The sequence below is a fragment of the Hypanus sabinus genome, chromosome X2 (genome assembly GCF_030144855.1).
Source record: "Hypanus sabinus isolate sHypSab1 chromosome X2, sHypSab1.hap1, whole genome shotgun sequence".
Lineage (NCBI taxonomy): Eukaryota > Metazoa > Chordata > Chondrichthyes > Myliobatiformes > Dasyatidae > Hypanus > Hypanus sabinus.
The window spans coordinates 24,732,727-24,760,594 of NC_082739.1; the positions used below are offsets into that span (position 1 = coordinate 24,732,727).

Genomic DNA, 27,868 nt, shown 5'->3' on the forward strand with positions numbered 1-27,868 from the left:
TTTTAAAATTTATAGTATTATTTTAAGTTTTGCGCCGTACTGCTGCTGCAGAATAACAAGTTTCACAGCACACTGGCATGTCACTGGTAATACACCTGTTTCTGATTCTGAAATAGCTCAGGTGACACGAGAACTATGTCTGTGAAATTAGACCTTACATAAATCTTGAAGGTAATGTGTAGAATAATAATAAATCACGTTGACAGGGTAGAGAACATCTATTTGCACATTGCATCACAGTTGATAATCCTCTCTTTACTAAACCGTGTAGATATCTTTAAATGACTCACCATTATTGTTTAGACACTCCTGTGTATTGCAGGATCGATATCGCGTCCGTTGCCCTTCGCAGTATTTCCCACCATTTTGGGGCACTGGGTCATTACATTCTCTGAATGAAAACTGGACACCCCCACCACAGCTTCTGGAACATTCTCCCCAGGGGCTCCACGAACCCCAGCTTCCCTCCACAACAGTCTGCAAAAGATACAAAAACTCAGTGCAGCTGCAAAAAAGATTCCTGGTTAAATCACAAAACTATTTCTATTCTAAGAATCAAATTGTAGTATGGAAAGTCTCCAGAAAGTAGTGTATACAGACCAGTCCATCATAGGTAAAGCCCCCCCCCCCTCCACCATTAAGCACATCTGGATGAAACACTGCCACAAGAAAGCAGCATCCATCATCAAGGACCCCCACCATGCAGGCCATGCTCTTTTTTCACTGCTGCCATCGAGAAGGAGGTCCAGGACTCTTTGATCCCACACCACCAGGTTCAGGAACGGTTATTACCCAGCAACCAGCAGGCTCTTGAACCACCATGGATAACTTCACTCACCGCGACCCTGAATTAATTCCTCAACTTACTGATTCATTTTCAAGGATTCATCTACAATTCATGTTTTCAGTAAAATTTATTTACTTATTTAATTTTTTTATATTTGTCTTCTTTTGAGCATTGGCTGTTTGCTAGCATTTGATTGTGCATATCTGTTTCATAAATTCTATTGCATTTCTTCATTTTCCTGTAAATAACTGCAAGAAAATGAATCTCAGGATCTCAGTACTTTGATAATAAATCTTAAGGCTTTACATAAATAAGTTTAATGTTCAAAGTTTAAATTTATTAACAAAGTATGTACACCATATACAATCTTCATTCATCTTCTTGCAAACACCCTCAGGAAAACAAGGAAACACAGAAAACCACACACAGCAAAGATCGCCTCACATCCAATGGGCAAAGGAGGACAAACTGTGCAAATTGTAAAAATATAAATGAATAACACACAGAACATAAGCTGCTGAATCCCCAAAAGTGAGCCCACAGCTGCAGAGTCAGTTCCGCGCCGAGGCGAGTGAGGCCAGGAACCTGATGGCCACAGAGCAACATGTGCTCCCGGATCTGGTGGTGTGGGACCCACAACTCCTACACATCCTGCCCAATGGTAGCAGCGAGAAGAGAAGCAAACAGGTCAAATGCAGGCCAGTGGCATTGTTCATTTTCCGCTCTCGGCCTCGACGGTTTTAACCTTGCTCGATGCTTTAATCAATGCAGAGCGATGCAGCCTTCTGCTATCAGGACACTGGAGCAGTTACAATTTTCTATTGACTGTTGATTTTATTTTTAAGCTGTGGTTATGTTACACTTCATTACAGCAGGGTTTATGACTGTTACTTACATTGTCCATGCCTGCCCTATTAAATATGAGTTCAGACACAATGGCTGAGAAACTGGGGATAAAGGAAGATGAAGCCGGAACTGCGAATACTAGATTTACAGATAGTGCAGGCAGTAGAATTTGCCTGGGCAGCACACAGAATGCAGGAGGGGTGAGCAGGTCAAGCAGAGACCCCACAGCGACTGTTTATTCCACTCCATAGATGCTGCCTGGCCTGATGAATTGCTCCAGCATTGCGTGTGGGTCTGGACTTCCAGCAACTGCAGAATCTCCTCTGTTCAGTTTACTGCCTGGACTAATTCCACGACAGTGACTGGGAATCAATCACTCCCAGACAAGGATTAGAATGCTCAATGCAGGTATTATCGTGAATGTTTGTTGTTAGGAAACCTCAACTGCATGATTTAATCTTTAGTGAGCCCTTGTGATTTGAGCACTTGTGTAATGTTTCCTTTCAAACTACAGAATCTTCAGGGGATGCAGACAAGATAAACTGTGGGCAATTTTGCTCTGTGAACCTATTGAAAATAAACATAACTAGCAGCTACTGCGTGGATTTACTTGACTGGGTCCCAAACCTTTCATTCTTTCAGGTTTGAGATGTGCCTTTCCTGATGCAGATACATTGGCTTTATCCCAAGGGTATTTGGGCTTTTCCTTCCTCCCTCCCTAGGGCAAATACATGGAGACAGCAAATGCTGAGCAGAGAGATCTTGGGATCCAAGTTCATATCTCCTTGAAAGTGACTACATAAGACAATAATGTAGTTATGGCGGCTAATGGAATGTTTGCTTTTGTTAGTCGAGGCTTTGAGTTCAAAAGTCAGGAGGTTACGCTGCAACTTTGTAAAACTCTGGTTAGGCCACATCTGGAGTATTGCATACAGCTCTGATCGCCCCACTATCGGAAGGATGTTGAGGCTATGGAGAGGGTACAGAAGAGGTTCATCAGGATGCTGCCTCGTTTCGAGGGCGTGTGCTATCACGAGAGGTTGGATAAACTTGGGTTGCTTTCTCTGGAGCGGCAGAGGCTGAGGGGAGACCTGATAGAGCTTTTCAAAATTATGAGAGGTGGACATAGTGGACAGAGAGTATCTGTTCCCCAGTGTTGAAATTTTTAATACCAGAGGGCATGCATTGAAGGTGAGAGGGTGTAGATTCAAGGGGAGCGTGAGGGTAAGTTTTTTTACTCAGAGAGTGGTGGATGCCTGGAATGAGCTGCCTGATATGGTGGCAGAGATGGTGATACATTGGATGCTTTTAAGAGATGTTTGGATAGGCACATGGATGCAAGGAAGATGGAGGGACAGGGACTTGGTGTAGGAAGGAGGGATTAGTGTCTGGGTGTTTTTGATTTGATTTTTAGCTGGTTCAGCACAACACTGTGGGCTGAATGGCCCATTCCTGTGCTGTACTCTTCTATTTCTATGAGTTTTTACCTCCGGTTATTATCAGAAGAAGCCATGTTGTGAAAATTGCTTATGCCTGCCAATACCAATTTGTTTTCACCTTTTGGATACCAATTTGGAACCACCTTTTATTTCCATCTACCTATTGATAATTATTGGTATATTACTGTTCACACAGATCAAGTCATTACACAATGCATTGAGGTAGAACAAGATTAAAAATAATAATGCAGAATAAAGGGTAAAATCGACATGGAAAGTGCACTGCAGGTAAATGATAAAGTACAGAATTGTAATAATGTAGATTGTAAAAGCAGAAGTCTATCTTATTGTACAAGAGATCCATTCAAGAGTCTGAACACAATGGGATAGAAGCTGTCTTTATGCCTGGTTGCAGACGCTCTCCATCTTCTGTATTTTCTGCCCAATGGGAAAGGAGAGAAGGGAATGTCCGGGGTGGGGTCTTTGATTATTCTTGCTGCTTTACTGAGACAGAGTGCATAGAGGAGAGGCTGGTTTCTGTGATGTGCCAAAAGGTGTCCACAACTCCCTGCAGTTTCTTGGAGTCACATGCAACACATTTGCCCTGTCAAGCCATTATGTATCTGGATAAAATGCTGTCTATGGGGTGCAGTGATAAAAATTGGTAAGGGTTACTTAGCAATAAATATGCATCATGCCTCATTTTATGGAACAGTCGAGCAGGAAGAACAGTTCTCATAAATGGTGACTAGAACTACAGTAGTCAGACCCTTCGGCCTAAAATATAGTGACAACATTTTAACCTACCTAACATCAATCTGACACTTCCTTCCTACATAGCTCTCAATCCTTTGATGATCCATGTGCTTATCTAAGAGAATCTTAAATAGCCCGAATGTACCATCACCCCTGGCTGAGCATTCCACACACCCAACACTTTCTGTACAAAAATAATCTACCCCTGCAACCCCCCCATAGTTCCTCCAATCACTTTAAACTGATAGCCCCTCATTTTAGCAATTTGCACACTGGGAAAAAGTCTCTGGTTATCCATTCAATCTATGCCCATTATCATATTCTACTCCTCTCTATTAAACCACCTCTACCCTCATTCAATCCAAAGAAAAAAGTAATAGCTCGCTCAAACTTTCCTCATAAAATCTCTCCAATCCAGGCAGCATCCTGGTAAATCTCCTCTGCACCCTCTCTAAAGCTTCGAACGGCTTTTCTTTGAACTGACCAGAATTGAATACAATACTCCCAAGTGTGGTCTAACCAGTGTTTTATAAAACTGCAACATTATCTCATGGCTCTTGAACTCAAACCTTTAACTAATGAAGGCTAACACATCATACACCTTCTTAACCACCCTGTTAACTTGCACAGCAAGTTCAATTTCAGATAAAATACAATTTGCATTTCTACATATTTAATACTTGATAAATTAAACAAATAAAATGCTGGAGGAACTCAGCAAGTCAGGGAGTAACTATAGAAAGGAATGAATATGTGATGTTTTGGGCCAGTCTTGGCCTGAAACAAAGACAGTTTATTCCTTTCCAGAGATGCTCCCTGACCTGCTGAGATCCTCCAGCATTTTGTGTGTGTTACTCTGGATTTTCAGATTTGCAGAATCTGTGTTTTTGGCAAAGCCTGCACTTTGCATCCATTTCTATTTGCCCGTGAGAAGGGAAGGGAGAGAGCCCTCCATAAACAGCTCCAGTCCTGGTGAAGATGTCCCCCTGCAAAGAAACACTGGCCACATTATTCCAAGACAAGATGGTGTGCAGCTTGGAGGGGAATCCATGGGCAACAGTATTGCCAGGCACCTTTCTGAAGGTGGTAGTCATTGAGATTTGACATTGGGTCTTCAGTACGGCTGTTTTTCCCACAAATACAGAAAACCAACAAGAGGATTGTCAAAAGCACAGAAGCAGTTGGAGTAGAAGCATACAATTGCACATCTCACCTTTGCATTCACTATCGTGGTGGGCAAACACATCCCATCAATGCAGATTCTGTCTTGCCCACACGGAGTCCCATCTCCCCAGAGGAGGCTTCCATTTCTGGTGTGACACTCGGGCTTATCCTCGATCCTGCACCACAGCTGAGAGCACACGTCGGAGTCCGATGTGTTCGGACAGTGTCTGTACTCCTCTCCAAAGATCTGCTGGCATTGTGTGTCCAAGTCATACACCTGCCCTGGCAGCTCGGTGGGCAACGAGACCGATTTAGCAGGGGCGTCCAGCAGGCAGTCTCCTGTCAATGAGATTGGTAACACTAGGATCAGGCAAATTTTCTTTTAAACCTTGCTTCTTCTTCAATGAAAACCTTGCTTCTTCACAAGACCTGTGTATTATGTTCTTATTGAGGGATAATAAATCAGCTATGATGGAATGGCAGAGTATACTGGATGGGCCAAGTGGTTTAATTCTGCTTCTATGTCTTACGGAAAAAGTAAATATTTTAGTGTATTCTAACTGGTCAAATCTGTTTGGTTCAGAAGTTTTGGGTTATATTGCTGTAGACTTCAATTCTGCTTAATGTCCTTCTTCTGTTACATTTGATCTCTATTCCAATGTCAAAAGGAAACATTTTTTATTTTTTTAAATTTATATATTTAGAGATGGTGACAGGCCCTTCTGGCCCAATGAGCCTGCGATGCCCAATTACACCCATGTGACTAATTAATCTACTAACCGGTATGTCTTTGGAATGTGGGAGAAGACCCAGAGTACTCAGAAGAAACACACACAGTCTTGGGGAGAACATACAAATTCCTTACAGGCAGCAGCGGGAATTGAACCGGGGTCACTGGTGCTGGTAATAGTGTTATGTTAACTACTATGCTACAATCAGAACTGGAAAAAAGATGAGAAGTCAGAGTAAGAATTTGGGGAGGAGAGGAAGAAATACAAGGTGGTAGATGATAGGTGAAACCAGGAGAGGTGAGGGATAAAGTAAAGAACTGGGAAGTTGATTGGTGAAAGAGATAAAGGACTGGAGAAGGGAGAATCTGATAGAGGAGAGAAGACCATGGAAGAAAGGGAAGGGGGAGGCACACCAAAGGGAGGTGATGGGCAGGTAAGGAAATAAGGCAAGAGAGGAAAACAGGAATAGGGGAATGGTGAGAGGCGGCAGTAATTACCGAAAATTTGAGAAGTTAATGGAAAGTTTAATAAAATCAATTGTATCATTTCAGCCAACCCATCAGGGTGAAATGGAATTTACTGGGGAGAGGGAAGCCTATCAGAATTCTAAAACTAGTTGTCAATTGGGTGGGTTGAATTCAGCCTAGAATTATCAAACAATTACCCATTCCATCACATTTTCAATACTTATAGGAGAATAAGTGTTCAACCATTGTGCACAAACTGTTCACAGTAAACTGGCCACCTGTGTCTCCAACAATCAATGGTATTGATTCAAGAAAAGACTTTCCTCCCCCTCTGTCTGTTAATCTCATCCAATAAGAATCTAATAAAAGATCTAAGGACTTCTAATGCAAGGAGAAGCAATTCCAGAGGTTAAGTACACCAAATGTGGTCTAATATTTGGCATGTTTAAAATTTAAAAGTGTCAATAATTAACTGGAAGAAGAAAGTTTGATTTTGGATCTCTTTTTGACAAAGTGTCTCTCAAATTTCCATAAGACCATAAGGCATAGGTCCAGCATTAGGCTATTTGGCCCACTGCGTCTGTTCTGACACTTGATCACGGCAGATTCATTATCCCCCTCATTCTCCTGTCTTCTCTCCATAACCTTTGACATGCTTACTCAGCAAGAAACTACTGTGTTCATCTCCACTTTAAATATACTCAATGACTTGGGCTCCACAGCTGCCTGTGGCAATGAATTCCAGAGTCACTACCTTCTGGCTAAATAAATTCCTCCTCAGCCCTGTTCTAAAAGAATGCCCCTATATTCTGAGTCTGTGCCCTCTGGTCCTAGACCACCACTATAGGAAACATCCTCTCCATGTCCACTTTAGGCCTTTCAACATTCGATAGGTTTCAATGAGATCACCCCTCATTCTTCTAAACTCCAGTGAGTACAGGCCAAAAATCATCAAGCATGCCTCATTGTTAACCCTTTCATTCCTGGGATCATTCTCATGAACCTCCTCTGGACCTTCTCCAATACCAGCACATCTTTTCTCAGATAAGGGGCCTAAAACTGCTTACAATGCTCCAAGAGAGGTCTGATCAATGCCTTATATAGCCTTAGATCTCGGTGCAGGTTGATGAGATTAGGCAGGAGGCTAGACTTGCATAATTAAATGGGCCAAAGGGCTTGTTACTGAGCTGTGGTGCTCTATGACTCTATAAATGTTCCAACTCCTTTAGTTCACGTGCCTTATTTTGTTACCACCAACATTTCAGTCCAAAGCTGACATAATATCTGGTGAAGGTCCTTATTTTTTTTAATGCAAGCCCAATGTCATTAAAACTTGTGTCAATACGTGAATAAAAGCCTGCAAGTGACAGCAGAAGGCCATTTGGTCCCTCATGTCTGCTCTAGCCATCAAGATCACAACTGACCTCCATAAATTCTGTTGTATTTCTATACTTTCCTGTAAATACTTGCAAGAAAATGAATCTCAAGGTAGCATATGGTGACATATACGTGCTTTGATAATAAATTTACTTGAACTTTGACTTGTCTCTTACTGCAATTAATTTTTTTAAAAAAATAATATTGCACTGTACTGCTGCAACAAAACAACACACTTCACAACATATTAAACCAGATTCTGACATAGCATCATAGGGCATGATTGCACTAAAATTTGCCTCTGCGTATTTTAGCAAAGCCGCTGACCAGTTTAAAATACACCAGCTAATAATTTTCACATGAATAGCAGAGGAAAGAATTTCAGACACAACACTTCAAACATTCAAAGGCCATCAGTGTAAGGTCAGGATCTAGAATTGGAAGAGTTTCTTCAAAGAACTTGCAGACAAATATATCTGGTGTCATATGCACAAGAACATCAAAATTAAATATTGATTTCTCTAACCCAGTAATTTCTCCCCCTCCGTCATCTTTCTTTTTCCATTCCTCATTCTAACTCCACTCTTACTCCTTCATTTCTCCTCACTTGCCTATCACCTGCCCTGGTGTCCCTCCTCTTTCCCTTCCTTCCACAGTCCACTCTCCTCACCCATCAGATTCCTCCTTCTTCAGCCCTTTACCTTTTCCATGTAGCATCTCCCAGCTCCTAACTGCATCTTCTCTCCCCCAACCACCCACCTTCCCCCTCACTTGGCTTCACCTTCCAGCCATTTTATTCTGTCTTTCCCCGCCTTCCTTTCCAGTCCTGATGAGGGTTTCGGCTTAGAACATCAAGTTTTTATTCCCCTCCATAGATGCTGCCTGACCTGCTGAGCTCCCCCAGCATTTTGCGTGTTACTCATTCATTAACTTGCTCTTCTGTACAATTCTCTACATACGCCACCCCACCCCATCAGGGCAGAAGATACAAAAGCCTGAGAGCACAGACCACCAGGCTCAGGATTCTTCTATCCACTATTATTAGACTCGTCAAGGTACCTCTTGTATAAGATAGACTTGACCTTGTTGTGATCTTGCACTTTATCACTATACTTTTTCTGTAGCAGCAACACCATTCTGCACTGTTTTTGTACTCCCTCAATGGCTCTGGGTGCTCTGGTTCCCTCCCACAGCCCAAAGACATGCTGGTTAGTAGGTTCGTTGGTCATTGCAAACTGTCCTGAGGTTAGGTTAGGGTTAAATAGCGGGGTTGCCGGGAGGGCCTTTCTGCGCTGTTTCTCTAAATAAATGGTTTGATCTGCATGAACAGTAGGTAACATAAGCCTTTCACAAAGAGCAGCCTATCTATTCAAAGAAATTTTATTATCGAAGTACAAGCATGAGATTCATTTTCTTGTAGGCATACTTAATATATTAGCCATAATAGAATCTGCATCTACCAAATTGGATGTGATTATGTTTTGCAGCAAGTTTTATTTCTCTAGTTTCAGCTACCAGCTGTCAGTCAGGAAAATAAATAGAATTCAATAGGAAACCATGAGAGACTGCAGATACTGGAAATCTGGAGCAACATACACATACTGGAAGAATACTGCTTGATCAAGCAGCATCTGTGGGGGCAGTTCTCAATGCCCCAGCTCAAATTGTTTTACAAGGACCCATGCATGGTCTGGACCCAGAACAATTCCTTTTGCTTCTCATGCGCTGCTCAACCCAGTGGGTCCCTCCAGCACATGGCCTCATTCAATCGAAGTTTGAAACTACGAGAAGTGTTTACCAACACAAACCACCACATGGTTAACAATGCTTGGAGAATTTGCAATTAATACAACAACTTTAACTGTCAACACGTGCAAATTGCTAGAGGTACTCAGCAGGTCAGGCAGCATCTATGGAGGGAAATAAACAGTCACCGTTTCAGACTGAGACCCTTCAGCAGGACACAAAGTGCTGGAGGAACCAAACAGGTCAGGCAGCCTCTGGAACAGAATGAACTGTCACTGTTTCAGGCTGTGTTTATTTGTGTGTTTAATTGACAAGTTTTGTTTGGTTAATTTCCCCCCTCTATGTGCACATCTGCAGTTAAAAAAAACCCATGTTGGCTGCAAGATACAGACTCTAATCAATAAAAATGGAGAACTCACATTGGAATTTAAAACAGACTCCATGGAAGTTACATGTCAAAATAGAGAAAACACACATATCACCGAAGATTAGAGGACTGTTCCACCATTTACTTACCGTGACCATTGTCAAAGAACTCCGTAACATGAAATGCACTACAGGGAGACCAGGGCAGACTGTTGTTGAGTCGAATGAACAATGGGGCCATCACATGGTTTAACTTCATCTGGCCAAACAGCTTATCACACGCCTTTGAGTCATCATGAGGCATATTCAATTCATGACCTGTCAGCATCAAAAATAATGACATTCAAATTCAGACCTAAAGAGCTAAAGATATAATTATTTCAGAATTTTGTCATGCTCTATATACAATCTGGATGAACTTTGACTACTATCAGCAAATAATTAAACTGGAAAAAATTACCAAATGTTGCAATCTTTTAAAACTAGCAAGGACGTGAGGTGGTGGGGGAAGGGAGGGGAGATGTCAGAGGTACGTTTTCTATGCAGAGTGTGGTAGGTGCACGGAGCATGCTGCCCAGAGCAGTGGTAGAGGCAGATACATTAGAGATATCTAAAAGACTTGTAGATAGACACATGGATGATAACAAAATGGAGGACTATGTAGGAGGAAAGGGATAAATTGATCTGAGAGTACATTAAAAAGTCAGTTATATGGGAGGGAAGGGTTAGATTGATCTTAGAGATGTTTAAAGGGTCAGAACAACATGGGCCAAAGGGCCTGTACTGTGCTGTTCAGATCGATGATAGGATGGCATGGTAGTGTAACAGAACACTATTACAGTGCCAGCAACCAGTGTTCAATTCTGCCACTGCACTGTCTCTGTAAGGAATTTGTACATTCTTCTCATGTCCTCCCACATTCCAAAGGCATACGGATGAAAAACATAGAACCTGGAACATTCCAGCACAGAACAGTACAGGCCCTTCAGCCCTTTAACCAACTCTAACATAATTTTAAAACCTTCCCTTCTACATAGCCTTCCATTTATCTATAATCCATGTGCTTACCTAAAAGTTTCTTAAATGTCCTTAATGTGTTTGCTTCCATTACCACCTCTGGCTGTGCGTTCCACACACCCACCACTCTCTGTGTAAAGGAAAAATTGCCTCTGACATCCTCTCCTGTACTTTCCTCCAATCCCCTTAACATTATGCCCTTCATATTAGCCATTTCAACCTTGGAAAGCAGTCTCTGGTCTCCAAGTCTATGCCTCTTATCATCCTGAGTACATTGATCAAGCTACCTCATCACTCCAGAGAGAAAAGCCCTAGCTTGCTCAACCTTTCTTCATAAGACAAGCTCTACAATCCTGGTAAATCTCCTCTGCACCGACTCTAAAGCTCCCACAGTAGGTCCACTTGGATGTAATTGAGTAGCATGGGCTCATTGGCCTGTTACCCTGCTGTATCTCTAAGTAAAAGGGAAATAAAGTTTTAGAGAGTGAATTCAACCATTAACAGGACACCATGGAACCAGAGAGATTTCCTGCCTAAGACGTAAACAGAATTGTTGACCGATGTCATCAGATAAAAAGATATTACCATTGATCCAAGGATAGAATTCCATTCCATTGACTCATTTCCCATTCATCTTTACAGTATAGAATTTCAGATCCAGAAATAATAATGAAATGTATCATTCGATCTATATGTAAACATGTGACCCAGCTATTTGTGATTAATGACTCACTGTTGTACATCAGCAATCAAGAACATCTGTACATTATCTAGCAATTACAAAAGCTACCAAAGTATAATAGCATTTTGACTTCAAGACTATCATCCAGTGAACCAAGGGTACAGATATCGCAGAGAATTTTGCATTTCCATTGTCAATATTAATGCTGCCTAACCTGCTGAGTTCCTCCAACATTTTGTACTGTATGTGTTCCTTTGCAGTAAGTCCAAATACGTTAGAATCCATGGCACCTCCTCTAGTTAGTATTGATAAAATATACTCAGCATAATAACTTCAGAACAAAAATAGTATGATAAGAGCTGATGAAGGAAAAACAGAGGGCTATGTGGTAGAGAAGAGTTAGATTGATATTGGAGCAGATTAAAGGGTTGGCACACCATCATGAGCCAAAGGACCGGGACTGTGCTGTATGCTCTATGACAGGCACAGTATTGTAGTAGTTAGTGTAATGCTATTACAGTGCCAAATAATGAGATAATCTTAGTATTTTATTGATGATAAGATTAAGAGGCTGCCATATTCTGTTGGCAGAGTCAAGCAAATTAGAATTTGATGACATCAATGAAGCAATGGAAGGAGGAATACACAAGACCGGCATGAAACTTGAAGGGAGGTCTCTGTGCTCAGATTTCAAGACTAGTACCAGTTTACACTGCTGTAAAGTAATATGTCACTGCATCTGCATATTCTTGATCAAAAAAGTGACTAATTCATACATTGCTCATGTTACAAAGGCAGCAGCTGAAGTTTCAAGTTTTGATTGCATACAATATTGTGCAAAAGTCTTCGGCACATATGCAGTATATAGCCAGGCTGCCGAAGACTTTTGCACAGTACTGCAGTAATTTTATGTTTTGCACTGTACTGCTGCAAATGACCAATGAGAGTGATGATATACTGATTCTGATATGGGTCTCTATTGTGGTATGACAGTGGGAAGGAGCAGGGAGAGGAGATTCATGGTTGGGAAAAGAGGAAGGGAGTGGGAAGCACCTGTGTCTCAGGGCTGGAGGTATCTGCACCTGCATCACACCTCCCCCTGCCCCTGGTGCTCCATCTCTGCCACCACTTCACCTGCGGCAATCCCCCCTCACTATTCCCAACATACTTTGCTCCCACCAGATTTACAAACTCACTCACCACTCCATGTTGACAAGTACAGTACTGTGCAAAAATCTTATGCCCATATATTTAGCTAGTGTGCCATAGACTTTTGCACAGGACTGTACATTGAAACAGTGAAATGTGTTGTTTGTGTTAAGAATTACACACCCAAGGAAGCAGCCCACAAGTGTCGCTGCACATTCGGTGACAACAATCTAGTTAAGATTTAGATTAGATTGTTAAGCTTAAATTAATCTAGTAAAGTTTAAGAACATAGCTCTACTCTGTTATTTGCAGTCCAGAGTCTACTTCTCGGCTGCGTGCTCGAATACCAGTGACAAGACCCAGGACCGGGTGGGCCCATGTGAGTAGGAGTCATTGGATCTGCCCAGAGTTCAGCTCCCATCATCAGCTATTCTGGGAGTCATCAAAGTCTGATGTTCAACTGGAAGTCCACAAAGAAGCTGGAGGCCTGTTCTGGAGTTGGAGGACGTCTGTGTGTGTGGATGTGTGGGAGGGGAGATACAGGGGAAGGAGGGAGGAATGTGGTTGGATTTGCTGTTGTTGTGTTCTGCCAGCACTGTGGGCATGCTGTGTTAGTGCTGGAGTGGGTACCGATGCTTGCAGGCTTCCACCATCCCTAGGTGTGTTGGTTATTAATACGAGGGCACATTTCACTGTACATTTGAATGCACATGTGATACAGAAAAAGAATCTGAATTAGATCTTATTTTGCATAACTTTCAGGCAGTGCTGAAATGAAGTCGAATTGTAAGGCCACTTTTTGAACTGTTCTCAAGCTATCCAACCCAAATTCAATTTGCAAACAAAATTTCCATGTCATACAAAGCCAAAATTGGCGATGGGTGTGTATGACAGTGTCTAATTGGACAAGGAGAATCCTTGAATGGCTAAGCAAGATATCCAGCAGAATACTTATGGCGTCCCAGATGGGAAAGTGGAAGGAAGCCAAATCTCCAAATCTTCTCTGGAATACAAAACTGGCAATACGCCTAATCTGCTCTTAACAAAGCAACAAAGATATATTTTAAAATAAAAAAGTATAACTTTCAGTGATGAAGTGTAACTAATCCTTTTTGAGAAAAAAAAAGATAAATCCCTTTTGAAAACTAAGTTTGAAATATTGTCTTTCCACCACTGAAGACAAAACAAGTCCAGTCGAGCTGGAGTACTCAGAAGGGATGTGGATAATTATGTTCTGCAACCTAATAGCTAACAGATGACAGGCTAACCGTTTGCTAACGGTGGGAGTATTGCATCTCTTTGGTAGCAGTCAGGTTAGTGCTACTGTGGGCTATGCATTGCTTACCAGGTAAAAATCAGGGCAATTCTATCAGGGTTCAAGCATCTACTTGTCAGAGACAAGTCACTATTCAAACTCACAATACCATGCTCAGTTTCCCATTGCTTTCATTATAACATCTTGATCCTCACCACTCAATCTTTGCTCAAAAATTTGACTCAAATTTCATTTATAATCAAGGATCAGCTTTATTCACCACAAACAAGAGAAAGTCTGCAGATGCTGGAAATCCAAGCAACACACACAAAATGCTGGAGGAACTCAGCATCTATGGAAAAAAATACAGCGCACCACGTACCTGTACATCTACATGGATTAGGAATTTGCTGTGATGTGTTGGTCAAGGTGTGACATACAACACAAGTCAAATACAACAATTAGAAAGAATAAAGAATTAAACAAAAGTTATAGGTTAAAGGACAGATATGGAATAAAATGTACATAAAAGTGTAAATGCTAGCACCGATTTATCACGTAAAAAGCATTATAAAAAGCGGTTTAAAGCGTTTACTGTGCAGTGCAGTGTTTGGGGTAATAGATTGGGGGTGTGGTAGCACACTAGAATGGTTGATCAGATGAACTGCTTTGGGGAAGAAACTTCTAAGATGCCGTGAAGTTTTTGTTTTGCACTTTCTAGAAAGGAATTTTGCAAAGGGCAGTGTCCACAATATTTCGGGTGCCGGCTTTTTATCCTGCAGTGACTGTAGGCTGCAAGCAATGACCTTTTCTGCTGACCTGACAGTTCACTGTAGTTTTTGTATGTTGTGAGAGGGTGCTGTACCAAAGCAGACGGTAATGGTTGATCTGAGGTTGCTCTCTGTGGTGGCAGTGTAGAATTGCACCAGTATGTCTGGGGAAGATGGAACTTTACCAACTGCTGCAAGAAAGACATCTTTTCTGTGAATAAGAGGTCAGCTAATTATTTGTACATGAGAAGTGGCAGATGGGACCACTAGCAATTTTAGCTTGCAAGATGGAGATATTCCTTAAAATTTGCTGATCCTAAAATCACATATAGCGCTACCTGCCAACAGATGCCTCAGCCCAATACATAGTGGGCACATCACTCCCCATTATCAGTTGTATCTTCATCAGGCATTGCCTTAAGAAAGCAACACCCATCAAAGTATCTCCACCATCCAAGCCATGCCATCTTTTTGCACGTATCACGAGGTGCAGAAGCCAGAAGTCCTGCATCACCAGGTTCAAGAACAGCTAATTCCCTTCACCCACTCAGTTCTGAGCCAACCTGCAGAACCTCAGTACAGCAACAACCCCGACCACTTTACACTACAATGGACTTTGCTTTTGACACACACAAAATGCCAGAGGAACTGAGCAGGTATGGAGAGCAGTAAACAGTCAATGTTTCGGGAAGAAACCCTTCATCAGGACTGCAAAAGTGGATGTGAAGTCAGAGTAAGACAGTGGGGGGGGGGGGCAAGCAGTACAAAATGGTAGGTGATAGGTGAATCTGGAAGAGGGAGAGGGGTGAAATAAAAAGCTAGGAAGTTGATTGGCAAAAGAAATACAGGGCTGGAGAAGGGGAAATCTGGAGGGAGAGGACAGAGACCATAGGAGAAAGGGAAGAAGGAGGAGCAGTAGAGGGAGTTGATGGGCTGGTAAGGTGAGAGAGGGAAATGGGAATGGGGAATGGTGAAGGGGGGGGGGTAAATTATAGGAAATTCAAGAACCAATTTTCATGCCATCAGGTTGGAGGCTATCCAGACAGAATACAAGATGTTGCTTTGTGGCAGAAGAGGAGGCCAAGGACTGACAACCTGATGACATGAACAGACACTTCTCGAACTTCTGGTAATTGCTTCACTCCCCCCCACCTTCACCATTCCTTCTGTTTCTCCCATGGTCTTCTACCCTCTCCTAGTAGATTCCCCCTTCAACAGCCCTTTATCTCTTTCACCTATCAGCTTCCCAGTTCTTTACTTCACTCCTCCCCCTCTCCGGGTTTCACCCATCACCTACCACCTTGTAGTTCTTCCTCCCCTTCACCCACCTTCTTGCTCTAGTGTCTCATCTGTTTTATTCCTAGTCTCAATAAGGGTCTCAGCCCAAAATGTCAACTGTACAGATGCTGTGGTCCTTCTGCCAATCACCTTAGTTCCAAGCTCTCTTGTTCTCAACCTTTTCCACCAACTGAGGTACTGCCTGGATAATTCATAAGCAGTGACAACAGGACAACAAACTGATCATCTAAAAGCCCACTCTACGGATGATCAGAATGGAGTTCCATCATTCACTACAAACTATATCACCTCACCGGTCTGAAATGTCCTTCTACAAGTTTGCATTTGACCTACTGTTATATTTCACATCCTTGAGGATCGTCAACTTTTTGTGGTAGGGAGCCTTGTGTGTTTCGGAGAACCTGACAGCAATGCTGTTAGTAGTTTAGCCTTCTGGGGCTTAGTCCCTGGTAGTGCCACCCATGACAGTAAGGTCAAAGGGGAGGTTTCAGACTGAGTGATCCAACCATAAAGCTGGTGGAATATGACGACACATCCCAATGGCAGTGAAGGCAAAGGAAGACTGCAGCCATTCGCCTTGCACTCCATGTCACCGGACCTTGACCCCAATCAAGGGCCGTGTGATGGCTGCCTGGGCATCAGCCTCCCCATATTAAGCAAAGTTACACTTAGGCATTCTCCATTAAGGGTATCACACTAACATCCCAAAGCAGAATGTGTGGATCCTGAATTGGCCTTTACAGCCTCAAGGACACAACAACAGACAACTCCTTAAGAGAAGAGCATACTCAGGAGATCGAAAAACTACTGTTATACACTCAGTGGCCACCTAATTACACACATCTGCTTGCTAATCAAAATATCTAATCAGCCAATCATGTGACAGCAACTCAATGCATAAAAGCATGCAGACATGGTCAAGATTTTCAGTTGCTGTTCAGACCAAACATCAGATTGGGGAAGAAATGTGATCCAAGTGACTGTGGAATGATACTTGATTATAGATGGGCTGGTTTGAGCATTGCAGAAATTGCTGATCTCCTGGGATTTTCATATACAATAGGTTCTAGAGCAAGAGTTCCCAAACTGGAATCCACAGACCCCTTGATTAATGGGAAGGCTCCTTGGTTAATGTTAATGTGAGAGGTCAGAGGAGAATGCCCAGACTGCTTCAAGCTGACAGGAATACGACAGCAACTTTAATAACCACGTGTTACAACACTGGTGTGCAGAAGAGCATCTCTGAATGCATAACGTATTGAACCTTGAAGTGGACGGGCTACAGCAGCAGAAGATCATGAACACACACTCAGTGGCCACTTCATTAGGCAAGAAACACATATTCCTGTGTTTCTAATACAGCCATAGCTTCACTACAGTTCTGATAATGTGGTTCTCTAAAGAAAGAATTAAGTATTTTGCTTCTGCATGTTGGAGTTCCTCCCCCTTCCTTTTCAGTCCTGATGAAGATTCTTGTCATGAGTCGCTGACTGTCTATGTTCCCTTCATGGATACTGCCTGACCTGCCGAGCTCCTCCAGCATTTTGTGTGTGTTGCTTTGTTTCTGCAACTGCCTGGTACCACTGGACCCAGACTTAAAGTCAAAAGAGAGGAACTGTCCCAGAGCAATGGCTTTCCACTTTAAGAACTCTCCTGCACAGGTCTCCTGTCATTGTGAGATATGATGGCCAACCAACACACAACTGCCTTGCCTGCTTGAATCTGAAATAAAACATATCTCAATGTCTACTTCTAAAACAGTTAAAAAGTATTTGTAGAGAAATATTTGGCACCTTATCAGCATTACTCTGCAATTACCTAATCTACACTATAATGCTCAACAGCTGAATGATGTAACATTGCAACGCAAATCCTTTTATCAGCACTATGCTATGTCCTTGCAAGGCATAGGCATTGGCAGTGTGATGAACACAATGTGTTTTTCAGCAATGAAGCCAGTTCCTTGGATTATGGCAGCCCAGTAGTTAAGTTATTGGATGACTAGATGACCTACTGTAGATGATAAATCTTACTTTAACTTTGACCAATCAAGAGATCAACAATCCCCATCTTGGCAGTGAGGAAATCTGAATTCCAATAATTACATAAGTCTGGAATTAATAAGGTAGGATCAGTAACCAAGAAAATCACTGGACTGTTGCAAGAACCAATGCTTCACTAATATGCTGAATGCAAGGAAATAGCCAGATGTACATGATTCTGTCTCAACAGTGGAAATACAATAATATGCAACCAGCTTAGGCACATACATAGCTAGGGAGTCTACCTCTTCTGCCCTGTACTATAGTAATTTTACGCAGCACTGTACTGTTGCTGCTTCTGCAAAAAAAACCAAAAAAAAAACAACAGATTTCTTGATATATGGGAGTGATGATAAACCTGATTCTGATATGGGTCTTTATTGTGGACTGAGAGTGGGAAGGGGACAGGGAGAGGGGAATCATGGTTGGGAAAAGGGGAAGGGAGAGGGAAACACCAGAGTGACAATCTATAATGATCAATAAACCAATTGCTTGGAATCAAATGACCTTACCTGGTGTCTCAGGGCTGGGCGTGTCTGCATCGGGACCACCTACTGCCACCACTAGCACTCCTTCTCTGCCACCTGTCCCAGACCACTCCTAACATCCATTGTTCCCACAAGATATAGAAACTCACTCTGGTCCACGTTGACCATTACAGTACTATGCAAAAGTCTCAGGCATCCTAGCTATATATAGGTGCCTCAGACATTTACACAGTACTGTTGTTTGGATCCTAATGAAGGGTCTCAGCCTGAGAAGTCTCCTGACCTGGTGAGTTCCTCCAGCATTTTGTATGTGTTACTGTTAACTCATTTCTGAATGGCCCAGGAAGCCATTTCAGGAGGAAGAGTGTGTGGAAAATAAAGGGTTGCACTAGTCAGCAATCTGTTGAGGTCAGTAACATATCAGTATTTTTGGTATTTCAGTTAACCTACATGTCCAACTTTCACCTTCCACCTACAAGAGGTTAACAGTCAACACTATGGAATTATTATTGGGCTGTAATATTTTGCTGCACAAGATGATAAGGAGGTGAAGTGTGGATATCAGAATGGTATAGGACCTGGTAAAGACACAATCAGGCCACATGGCTGGGAAGTTGGAATATGGATATGTTGAAAGCTTGAATATTATGGGCACTGGCCTCCATGGCATCGAGGATATCTTCAAAAGATGATGCCTCAAAAAGGAGACATCTATCATTAAGGACCCATCACCCAGGACAAACACAACTGATAATAATTAAAAACAGTTCGCTCTAAGCACAGTGTAATGTCTAATGGCCACACAAGGTGCAGAAGATGGATGCTAGTTAGAAAACGTTTGCCAACAGTCTCTTGTTCCAATTAAGTGGCTTATTGTCCCAAATAAGTAAATGGAATCCCAGCTAGTTCTTCAATTTGTTTTTGTTCTTTAAGAGTTGTCCCAAATAAGCAGCTGTCCTGATTAACTAATGGACCAATTAACCGAATCTGAAGTATAGTTCATTGTAATTTATAGTTTGTTTGTGTGCATTGCAATATACTATTGCCACAAAGTAATATATGTCATGGCATATGCCAGTGATACGAAACCTGATTCTGAGCCCCAGGTAGAATGCAGCTCTTCACCCTGGGCTATCAGCAAAATCAAAGCTGGCTAGCACACACAAAGTGCTGGAGGAACTCAGCAAGTCAGACAGCATCTATGAAGAGGAATAAAGAGCCAATGCTTCAGGCTGAGACCCTTCACTGGGACTGGAAAGGAAGGCAGAAAGCTGGTTAGCCAGGTGGAAGGAAGCTGTGAAATGCTTACAGGGTTGAGGGGAGTAGAGATGTATCTTAAGCTTAGCGCCCGGGTAAGTGACTCCCACTGGAGAAGATTTTTACCTGACTGTGTTCAATATCTAGTTCTCTAAACAAAAATGTCAGCATTACACCAAATTTTATTTTTAGCAAGCGTATAGTTCCTGAACCAGATTGCCTTTATTCTGATTTATCATCGGGCCAAAGAGAAGTTAATGGAATTGATTAAGTATAGGGAGCAGCAGTAGAACAGGAAAAGGCCACTCAGCCAACTATGTCCGTGTTGAGGATGATACCAACTTAAACAAATCCCATAGTCTATTCCCTCCAACTCCTATGCCTGTCTAAATACATTGCGTTGTATCTGTTTTCATCAACTCCCTAGCATTGGGTTCCTGACCCCTATAAAGCCACTTGCTTCTCAAATCTTCCAAATTCTCCCTTTTACCTTTCCCTTTCACCTTTTGTTTCTCCTTGCTCTTTGATTATATACACATAAATGGAAACTACTAGTGAATAATGACAGTAAAATATATAAAAACAATGACAGACAGACAAGCAATCGAACTTTATGAGAAACTGTGTGCCCCTGTGCACACACACAAATGCAGTTTCCAGGAGGTGCTTGTCCGCAAAGGCGTGAAGCCCACATGGTCACGGGGAGATCATACAAACTCCTTACGGACAGCGGTGGGAATCAAACCCTGATTACTGGTGCTGTACTAGTGTTATGCTAACCGCTATGTGCCCATGCCCATGAAGACAGGTGATGCAGAGCACCCCTCATTGGGCCCAAAGACAGCAACAATGCCCAGGATTGTTCTGTTGAGGTCATCAGAACATGCAATCGCAGTTTCCCCACACACCACCCCCTTCACATGCTGAAGAATCTGCGCTCAGTTAATATACATTTAACAGATGGTCCACAGTTATGTCCAAATTTGCCGCTGATTGCGAGTTCCACTATACCTAGTTCATGTGCGGTGGTGTAGGCTGCCTGAAGACCATTATCTTCAATCACAGCGCAGCTTCGGCTCTGGTCGCACATGGTGCCAGTGTCTGCCACCCCAAGGGTATCGCAGCTCTTGTGGCCACAGATGTCCTGCAAGGAAGGAATCAGAAACAGTTCAAACACACTCCCTCCAAAAGAAAAACTAATGAGCAAAACACCCATGTTACATCATGTTTTTCCAGCTGACTCAGTAGTAAATTATTTAGTATCTGTGTGGAATAATTAAGAGTAACGAAAAAATACTACCAACATGAATTCATAAGACATAGGAGCTGAATTAGGCCATTTGGCCCATTGAGCCTGCTCCAATATTCCATCATGACTAATTTATTATCCCTCTCAACCCTATTCTCCTGCCTTCATACCCTTCCTAATTAAGAACCTATCATCCTCAGCTTTAAATATGCCTAAAGACTTGGTCTCCACAGATTGCACAGATTCATCATACTCCGGTTGAAGATATTCCTTCCCACCTCCGTTCTAAAGGTTATTGAAGCGGTGCCCTCTGGTCCTAGACTCCCCCGCTGCAGGAAACAAACTCTCCACATCCATTCTATCCAAGCCTTTCAATATTCAATAGATTTCAATGAGCTCTCCCCTCAGTCTTCAGCAAGTACAGGCCCAGAGCATTCAAACACTCATAAATTATGCCAAACACTCTTATTAATAATGCCATACAACTGATTAATTAATAAAATTTTATTTATTCAAAGATACAGTGCGAAACAGGGCTCTCTGACCCAATGAGCCGCACCACTCAGCAAACCACCTATTTAACCCTCGATTGACCACAGAACAATTTACAATGACCAATTAACCTATTGATAGGTACACCTTTGGACTGAGAGAGGAAAATGGAGGAACTGGAGGTAATCCACACAATCATCAGGAGAACGTACAAACTCCTCACAGACAGCAGCAGAATTGAACTCTGAATTCCGACGCCCCGAGCTGTAACAAACCGCTACGTTACGGTGGCGCCCCAATTCTTTAGTATCTGTCTGGAATAAATGAGAACAACAAAGACTGGTAAATAAATACGACTGATGTAAATGCCAAGTGCCACACAGACTAGGAGTTCCAGTAAAGATGGGAATAAATGTTTAATTAAAAAGTTGCTTTACCATTTAAGTGACACTGCAAGTGATATTTCAATTAGGCCTTTGTGGAATACACTAGCTGGCTGCTGTCACACTCAGTTGTGCTCCCTTTCAAATGTGCAACTTTGCTGGCTGGCTGCCAGACAAGTTCTTAGAAAATACAGTTGTGTATCAATCAAATCTTCCACTTAAAAAGCACAATGGTAAAATAAAACCCTCATCCAATCAATCTGACATCCTTAAACTTTCAGATAGAGGACAAAAACTGCTTCATTTTAAAATTTGGTTTTACGCAAATGCTGCTTATGTACAATACAAAGAATTCCTAACTTCTAACGAAAGGAACAGAACACCGAGGACTAGAGGGATTAAATACTCTGCTTTGGCCAGAACATTTAGGCTTTTCAATCCAATTGCCATTAAGCTGGTCAGAGGAGTTGCTACAACTTCAAGTAGAACATCCTACTATTTCCAAATTTTAGGAAAAAGCACTCTGTGTCTCAGAATAGAAATTTGTCCTGAAAAGATGCTGCAATGGAATCATCCATTTCAAAGCTTTAAATCTTTAATCTTTGTGTTCCAGTGTGATAATTAGTATTCTGACATTCATTGGAATGTCTATTTGAGTACATATTTATTCATCAGTATTTTTGCTAAAAGATGTTTTCCAATGTGTAATAATTTGGTTAGTGTTCTATTTGGGACAATTTGGATATTTGTGTACAGTCTTTGGGTATTTGTCTCTGTGTGTACATATTTATCCATCAGTGTTTTTGCTAATAGATGTCTTAGAATCTCATTGCAGAAAGGTCACATCTTCTGCCTGTTCACCAACTTGCAAGTTAGCCACTTGCTATGAATGTTTATACTCCCTGTCTGTCACGAATGAAAACTAAATGTTATGGAGCCAGCAGGAGTACAAATCTACTGGCTGCAGTTAATAAATTCTCATAGCCCTCCACAGATCAGACTCTGAAAAAAAAAATCTAGCAAATGTAGAACTTCTACACTCAGACATTTACCTGTGCATTGACCAGAACCAACACCTTTAGCAGAAAACCAGCATGGGGCATTTGCTATATAAGCTCAGAAATAGTCCCACATCTCCTAGCTAAGCAGAGAGTTTAGATAATTATAACCAGGGATGGCATGAGGTGTCTATATAGCTACCCTTGCACTGCAGTTATTAACATCTGGTTGCCTGTAAGATTTTATTTTTAAACATCTCAAAATAAAACTTTGGATTTCCAACGTTTCAATTATATTTCAGATAGGAAAGTGGTTTGGGCTACTGGTCGGTCTCTCAACCCTACCCCTTAACCAGTCACCTGTCTGTCCTAATCTTAATCCCCGATTCACCTTGAATGAATAAAGGACCATGGCTGATGGTCAGTTCTACACGCTCAGTACAACACAGATTAACTGCAAGCAGCGGCTATTTTTCACAGCTTGCACTGAACTACAGTAGTTCCAACTCATCAGCTCCCTCCCCCATTTCAAGCCTCACAAATCTCTCTACCTGAACCAAGTCACAAGTATCTGCAGATGCTGGAATCTGGACGAAGACGCAAAACGTTGAAGGAGCTCATCTGCTGACAGTCCATTTCCCTCCACAGAAGCTGTCCGACCCACCGAGCTCCTTCAACGTTTTGCGTGTCTATTCTAGATTCCAGCATCGGCAGGCTCCTGTGTTCAGGTAGAGATTTGTATCCCTACTGAACCGATCGTCCCGTCAACCGCCCTTCCATCACAGAGAGTAGGCGACACTGCACCAGCTTCCAGGATAAGTGACCACGGTATTGTGTAGAGCGAGACACTCCAGAGCGTACACTGTGGAAGACATTTCTCCCACAGACGATAATCAGCAGCCAGTTCTACGCGCAATAAACGTATCAGAACCCAACATTTGCGCGGATAATTTCGGCGGTAGTTTTGTCGCCTGATCACCCTCCCGACTTGCGAACTTCCTCGAACTACCAGCCGGGAGCGGTGGCAGGACTTTGGAGCCCAATCGTCTCCGGGAACTGGATCCTGAAATACGGGAACCCCGCGGGCTCGCCACTGCGAGCGCAGCACTTTTCCCACCCGCTGAACTCCTTCGCCAGCCCCATCTCCCCGTTCTGATCGGACTGCCTCCTCCTGTCACTTTGGGGGAGAGTTCAGAGATTCCCGCAGAGAGGAGGGGTTTTGGAGAGAGAGGGTGGTTGTGGTGGAGAGCTGAGGAGAGACAGTTGGGTCCGGGGTGCTGCAGAGCTATAGACCGAGAGTAGAATCCCGGGAGAAGCGAAAGAGGGAGATGGGCACCAGGAGTGGAGGAGTCCAGGGTGCGGGAGACTGAGACAAGAGGCAAGAGAAGGAACGGGGTCCCCGGATGGTGGGGAGGAGGGTATCCCGGGAAAAGGGAGATGGACACCAGGAGTGGAGGAGTCCGGATACAGGAGACGTAAGACAAGAAGCAGGGGGAGGAGTCACCAGAGAGAAGGAGCGAGGTACCAGAATAGTGGAGAGGGAGAAATCCCGGAAGAACCAGATGGGCACTGGAGGAGGAGGAAGTGGTAGGGGTACCCTGGGGTACTGAAGAGTAGGGGGCTGCAAGGAAGGAGAGAGGCGGGAGAGAGAGTGTGGACACCGGGAAGAGGGTGGTTCCGGAACACTGGAAAGACAATGATCCCCGGGAAATGGGCACCGGGAGAGAAGCAGCGAGGGGTCCCGGGATGTTGGAGAATGTGCGGTGGGGAAAGGGGAGTCCCGGAGAAGGATGGAGTGTAGCGAAGATAGGGAGAGAAGTGTGTGACTGTGGTGGTGTTCTCAGAGTGCTGGAAAAACGAGAATCTCAGGAGTGTGGAAACATCTGGGGATCCCAGGAACAGCAGCAACAACGCACCGTTACGCATGCGTCATGACTCGAAATCTGGAGGGGGCAGAGGAGAGGATAATGATGCCGGGCCGAGTGGACTCCACCAGCCCTCTTTCAACTCACCTGGCGGGTGAACAGCAGCGCCGTATCGTAGTGCTCGGGGTGCAGGTCGCTGGGCGGGTTGAAGCGACGCTGCCAGGTGCAGAAACGGCGCAGTGTGAGGCCGGCGTTAGCGGAGACGGAGGGGCCCTCCTCGTCGTTCCCCGCCACCAGCACCTTGACCACTACCACGTGCAGCAGGTTCCGGATGCTGGGGTCCCGGTAAAGACCGGCCACCACTGCCATTAGTGTGAGCAGGTAGTGTTCGAGTCCGTCGCCGTGCCGCTTCGCCATCGACGCGTCGGCCACCAGTAGCGTCTCCATGAAGCGCGCCTCGGACACGAATCGGCGAGCGCGGCCGTCCGGCTCTATATGGGGCGGGCGGAGCACCGGCAGGACGGGAGCCGACGGGCAGCCCCGCCGCTCCAGTCGGTGAGGGCGCCGTAGCGAATGACCATCGGACCGCGGTTCGATCAGGTAGTCGTATCCGCCGGCCGAAAAGGCGCCCCGCATGCCTCCGCACAGGCTGACGGCTGCCCGCGACCCCCGGCTCCCCAGCAGCCCACCCGAGTAAAAGCAGTGGCGGAGAGACGGTTCGTCCCGCTCCCGGGACTCACCCAAGTGCCGCACGCTGAAGCCCGGGGCCAGGAAGCTGGAGTCGGGTACCAGGTGGAGGGTGAAGGGGGTGCTAAAGGCAAATAGGCGGTAGAGGCGCCGCTCGGCAGCACCGACCAGCTCTGGGCGCTCGTACCGCCCGTTCAGCTGCACCGGTGTCACCTCAGCCACGCACGGGTCCTGGGTAGCGGGGAGTAGCGGTCGGCCGAGCAGCAGTAGCACCGTCAGGGCGCCGACAAGCGGGGTCAACCTGCTGGGCATGGCCGGGCGAAGGGGAGGGGGCGTGGAGGTTGTGGATGTCAAACTTCAACGCGTAGGACGAGGTGATCGGCGGGCTGGGTGCTAAGCTCCGGCCACTGACTGCTTACAGTGCCGGCACCTCCTTATATACTGTCACCGCCGCCGCCGCCTCCGTGGCCGCGACCCGCGCCCCGCGATCGCCACCGTCCCCGGAGTCGGACTCTTGCGGAGAACTTTCCGCCAATCAGCGGTCGCTTCGCCACGCCCCCACCCACCTTGCTCCCCCTCCCGCCTTTAACTCTTGGGGCGCCGAGGACGAAGTGGGGTAAAGAGAGTGATGTGAGAGAGAGAGAGAGAGACAGTTGGAGGAGAGGGAGGAGGGGGTGAGAGAGAGATAAAGCAGGACAGCGGGAGAGGAGGGAAGTAGAGGTAGAGAAGATGGGGAAGGAAGAGGAGAGGGAGGGAGGGGAGAGAGGGAGGAGAGGTGAGGAAGGGATGGGGAGATGAGGAAAGGAGGAGTGAAAAAGGTAGGGAGGGGAGAGAGAGGGCGAAGGAGGAGAGAGAGGGGAGGGAAGGGGGAGAGAAGGGAGAAGGGAGAGAGAGGGTGAGAAGTGATAGCGGAGAGAGATAAAGGGGTCGGGCAGAAAGACTTCCGGCACCACTTCAGTCAGTGAGCCCAAGAAGAGACCATTCCTCCCATTGCATCTCCCATCCTCACCCTCAAATCGTTCTGAACACCCTGCTGGGATGAAGAAACCGCAGCCAGAACCCGTCGGCTCAGCGCACCAGCCCCGGAAAGGAAAATCAGAGCACCTCAAGACCTTTGCGACTTGGTCCGGGCAGGTTTATTGTCGGAAACGCGAGAGGAGGCAAAATTTGTGTCTGATAAAACGGGGGGGGGGGGAGGTATTATAAAGAGAGAGCAATTAACAGGAGCATTTCAGATGTAAAGGCGTTCAGAACACAGGTGACTGAGAAGTTGGCCAGACCAACTTTATGGGGACTGAGATGGTGTGACTTGGAACTCGCTCCGAGCGCGGACTGCAACCGTTCCCAAGCCGGGAGAGGAGAGGGACGGGGAAGACTGGAACACACAGCGCTCTCCAACGGCTGCTTCAGCCGGCGAGAACAGAGATCTGTTATCCCGCAGTCCCACGCTGAAATACGCACCTAACTGAGCGAGGCAAGACCCAAGATTCAAGATTGTTAATTTAATCATTCATCAGTACTCGAGTGTAAAGGAGAACGAAATAATTGTTATTCCAGATTCAACGCAGCATAAAAACACAATAAGCATAAAGAACACATAAACAGCACAATAAATATAAGTTTAAAACATTCCTATATAACAGAATCATAATCAGAATCAGGTTTAATAGCAATGCCCCTTATAATGGTTCCTTCAGGTTGTTATAGCCGGGGGGTGGTAATGGGGATAAGTTCCCTCTACCTATTAAATGCTCCCAATGACGTGTGTCTCAAATAGCCTCTGTCAACCAAGTCCAGCCTTCACGTGTGGCTGAGCTACCGAGCCCGGCGGAACGTTCCTACTGACAGGAGAAGGGGCAAAGGTGGGTTACTGACGCCTTAAAACCGATTACTTTGGACAGATGGGCTTTCTCAGCCGTAGTTGGCAGCTCATCTAAGAGGAGGAAAACTCCGACCTCAAACCTCTGCTGCCTTGCGGTTGTACCCAGTCACGGGGAAGGCTTCAGGTGGAAACCCCCGAGGGAGCTGGAGTCCCTGAGGCAGTCCTACATTGAGTTTAACGTTTACTGGCAACACCCGCGACGCTGCTGGTGCCAAACTATATCGCTCTCTGCTGTTCCTTTGGGTTAATCGGATCCGTGGAGAGGGGGAGCCTGCTACATAGTCAATAGTTTGCTCTCCATATCGTCCTGCCTAGGCTTGTTTTGCGGCAGCAATATATTGCAATACATAATAAAAGTGTTATATATATACACTGTCCGAAGTATATATAATGAAATAGTGAAAAAAGAGAGCAAAATAAAAGTGAGACAGTGTCCATTCAGATATCCGATGGCGGAGGGCAACAATCTGTTCCTGAATCATTGAGTGTGTGCCTTCAGACTCCTGTACCTTCTCCCTGATGGTAGCTGTAAGAAGAGGACATGTTGCGCGACCTTAATTACGGCTGCCGTATTTTTGAGGCATCGCCTTTTGAAGGCGTCCTCGATAGTGGTGAGACTAGTGCCTGTGATGGAGCTGGCTGAGTTTACAACTTTATGCAGGTTTTTTTGCCGA

At 44.4% G+C, this 27,868-nt stretch overlaps 1 protein-coding gene across 1 annotated transcript in view; it reads right to left on the reverse strand.

Moving 5' to 3' along the window:
• Positions 1-25,798, reverse strand: part of LOC132385207 (A disintegrin and metalloproteinase with thrombospondin motifs 8-like) — a 42,010-nt gene extending 16,212 nt beyond the window's left edge. Inside the window, exons 1-5 of the mRNA XM_059957121.1 lie at positions 24,773-25,798; positions 20,650-20,782; positions 9,830-9,997; positions 5,042-5,331; positions 291-477 (exon numbers count right to left, since the gene is read on the reverse strand). Of these exons, the coding sequence (XP_059813104.1) occupies positions 291-477; positions 5,042-5,331; positions 9,830-9,997; positions 20,650-20,782; positions 24,773-25,624 (1,630 nt within the window). The 5' untranslated portion in view covers positions 25,625-25,798. The remainder of the gene's footprint in view (positions 1-290; positions 478-5,041; positions 5,332-9,829; positions 9,998-20,649; positions 20,783-24,772) is intronic.
• Positions 25,799-27,868: the final 2,070 nt, after the last annotated feature.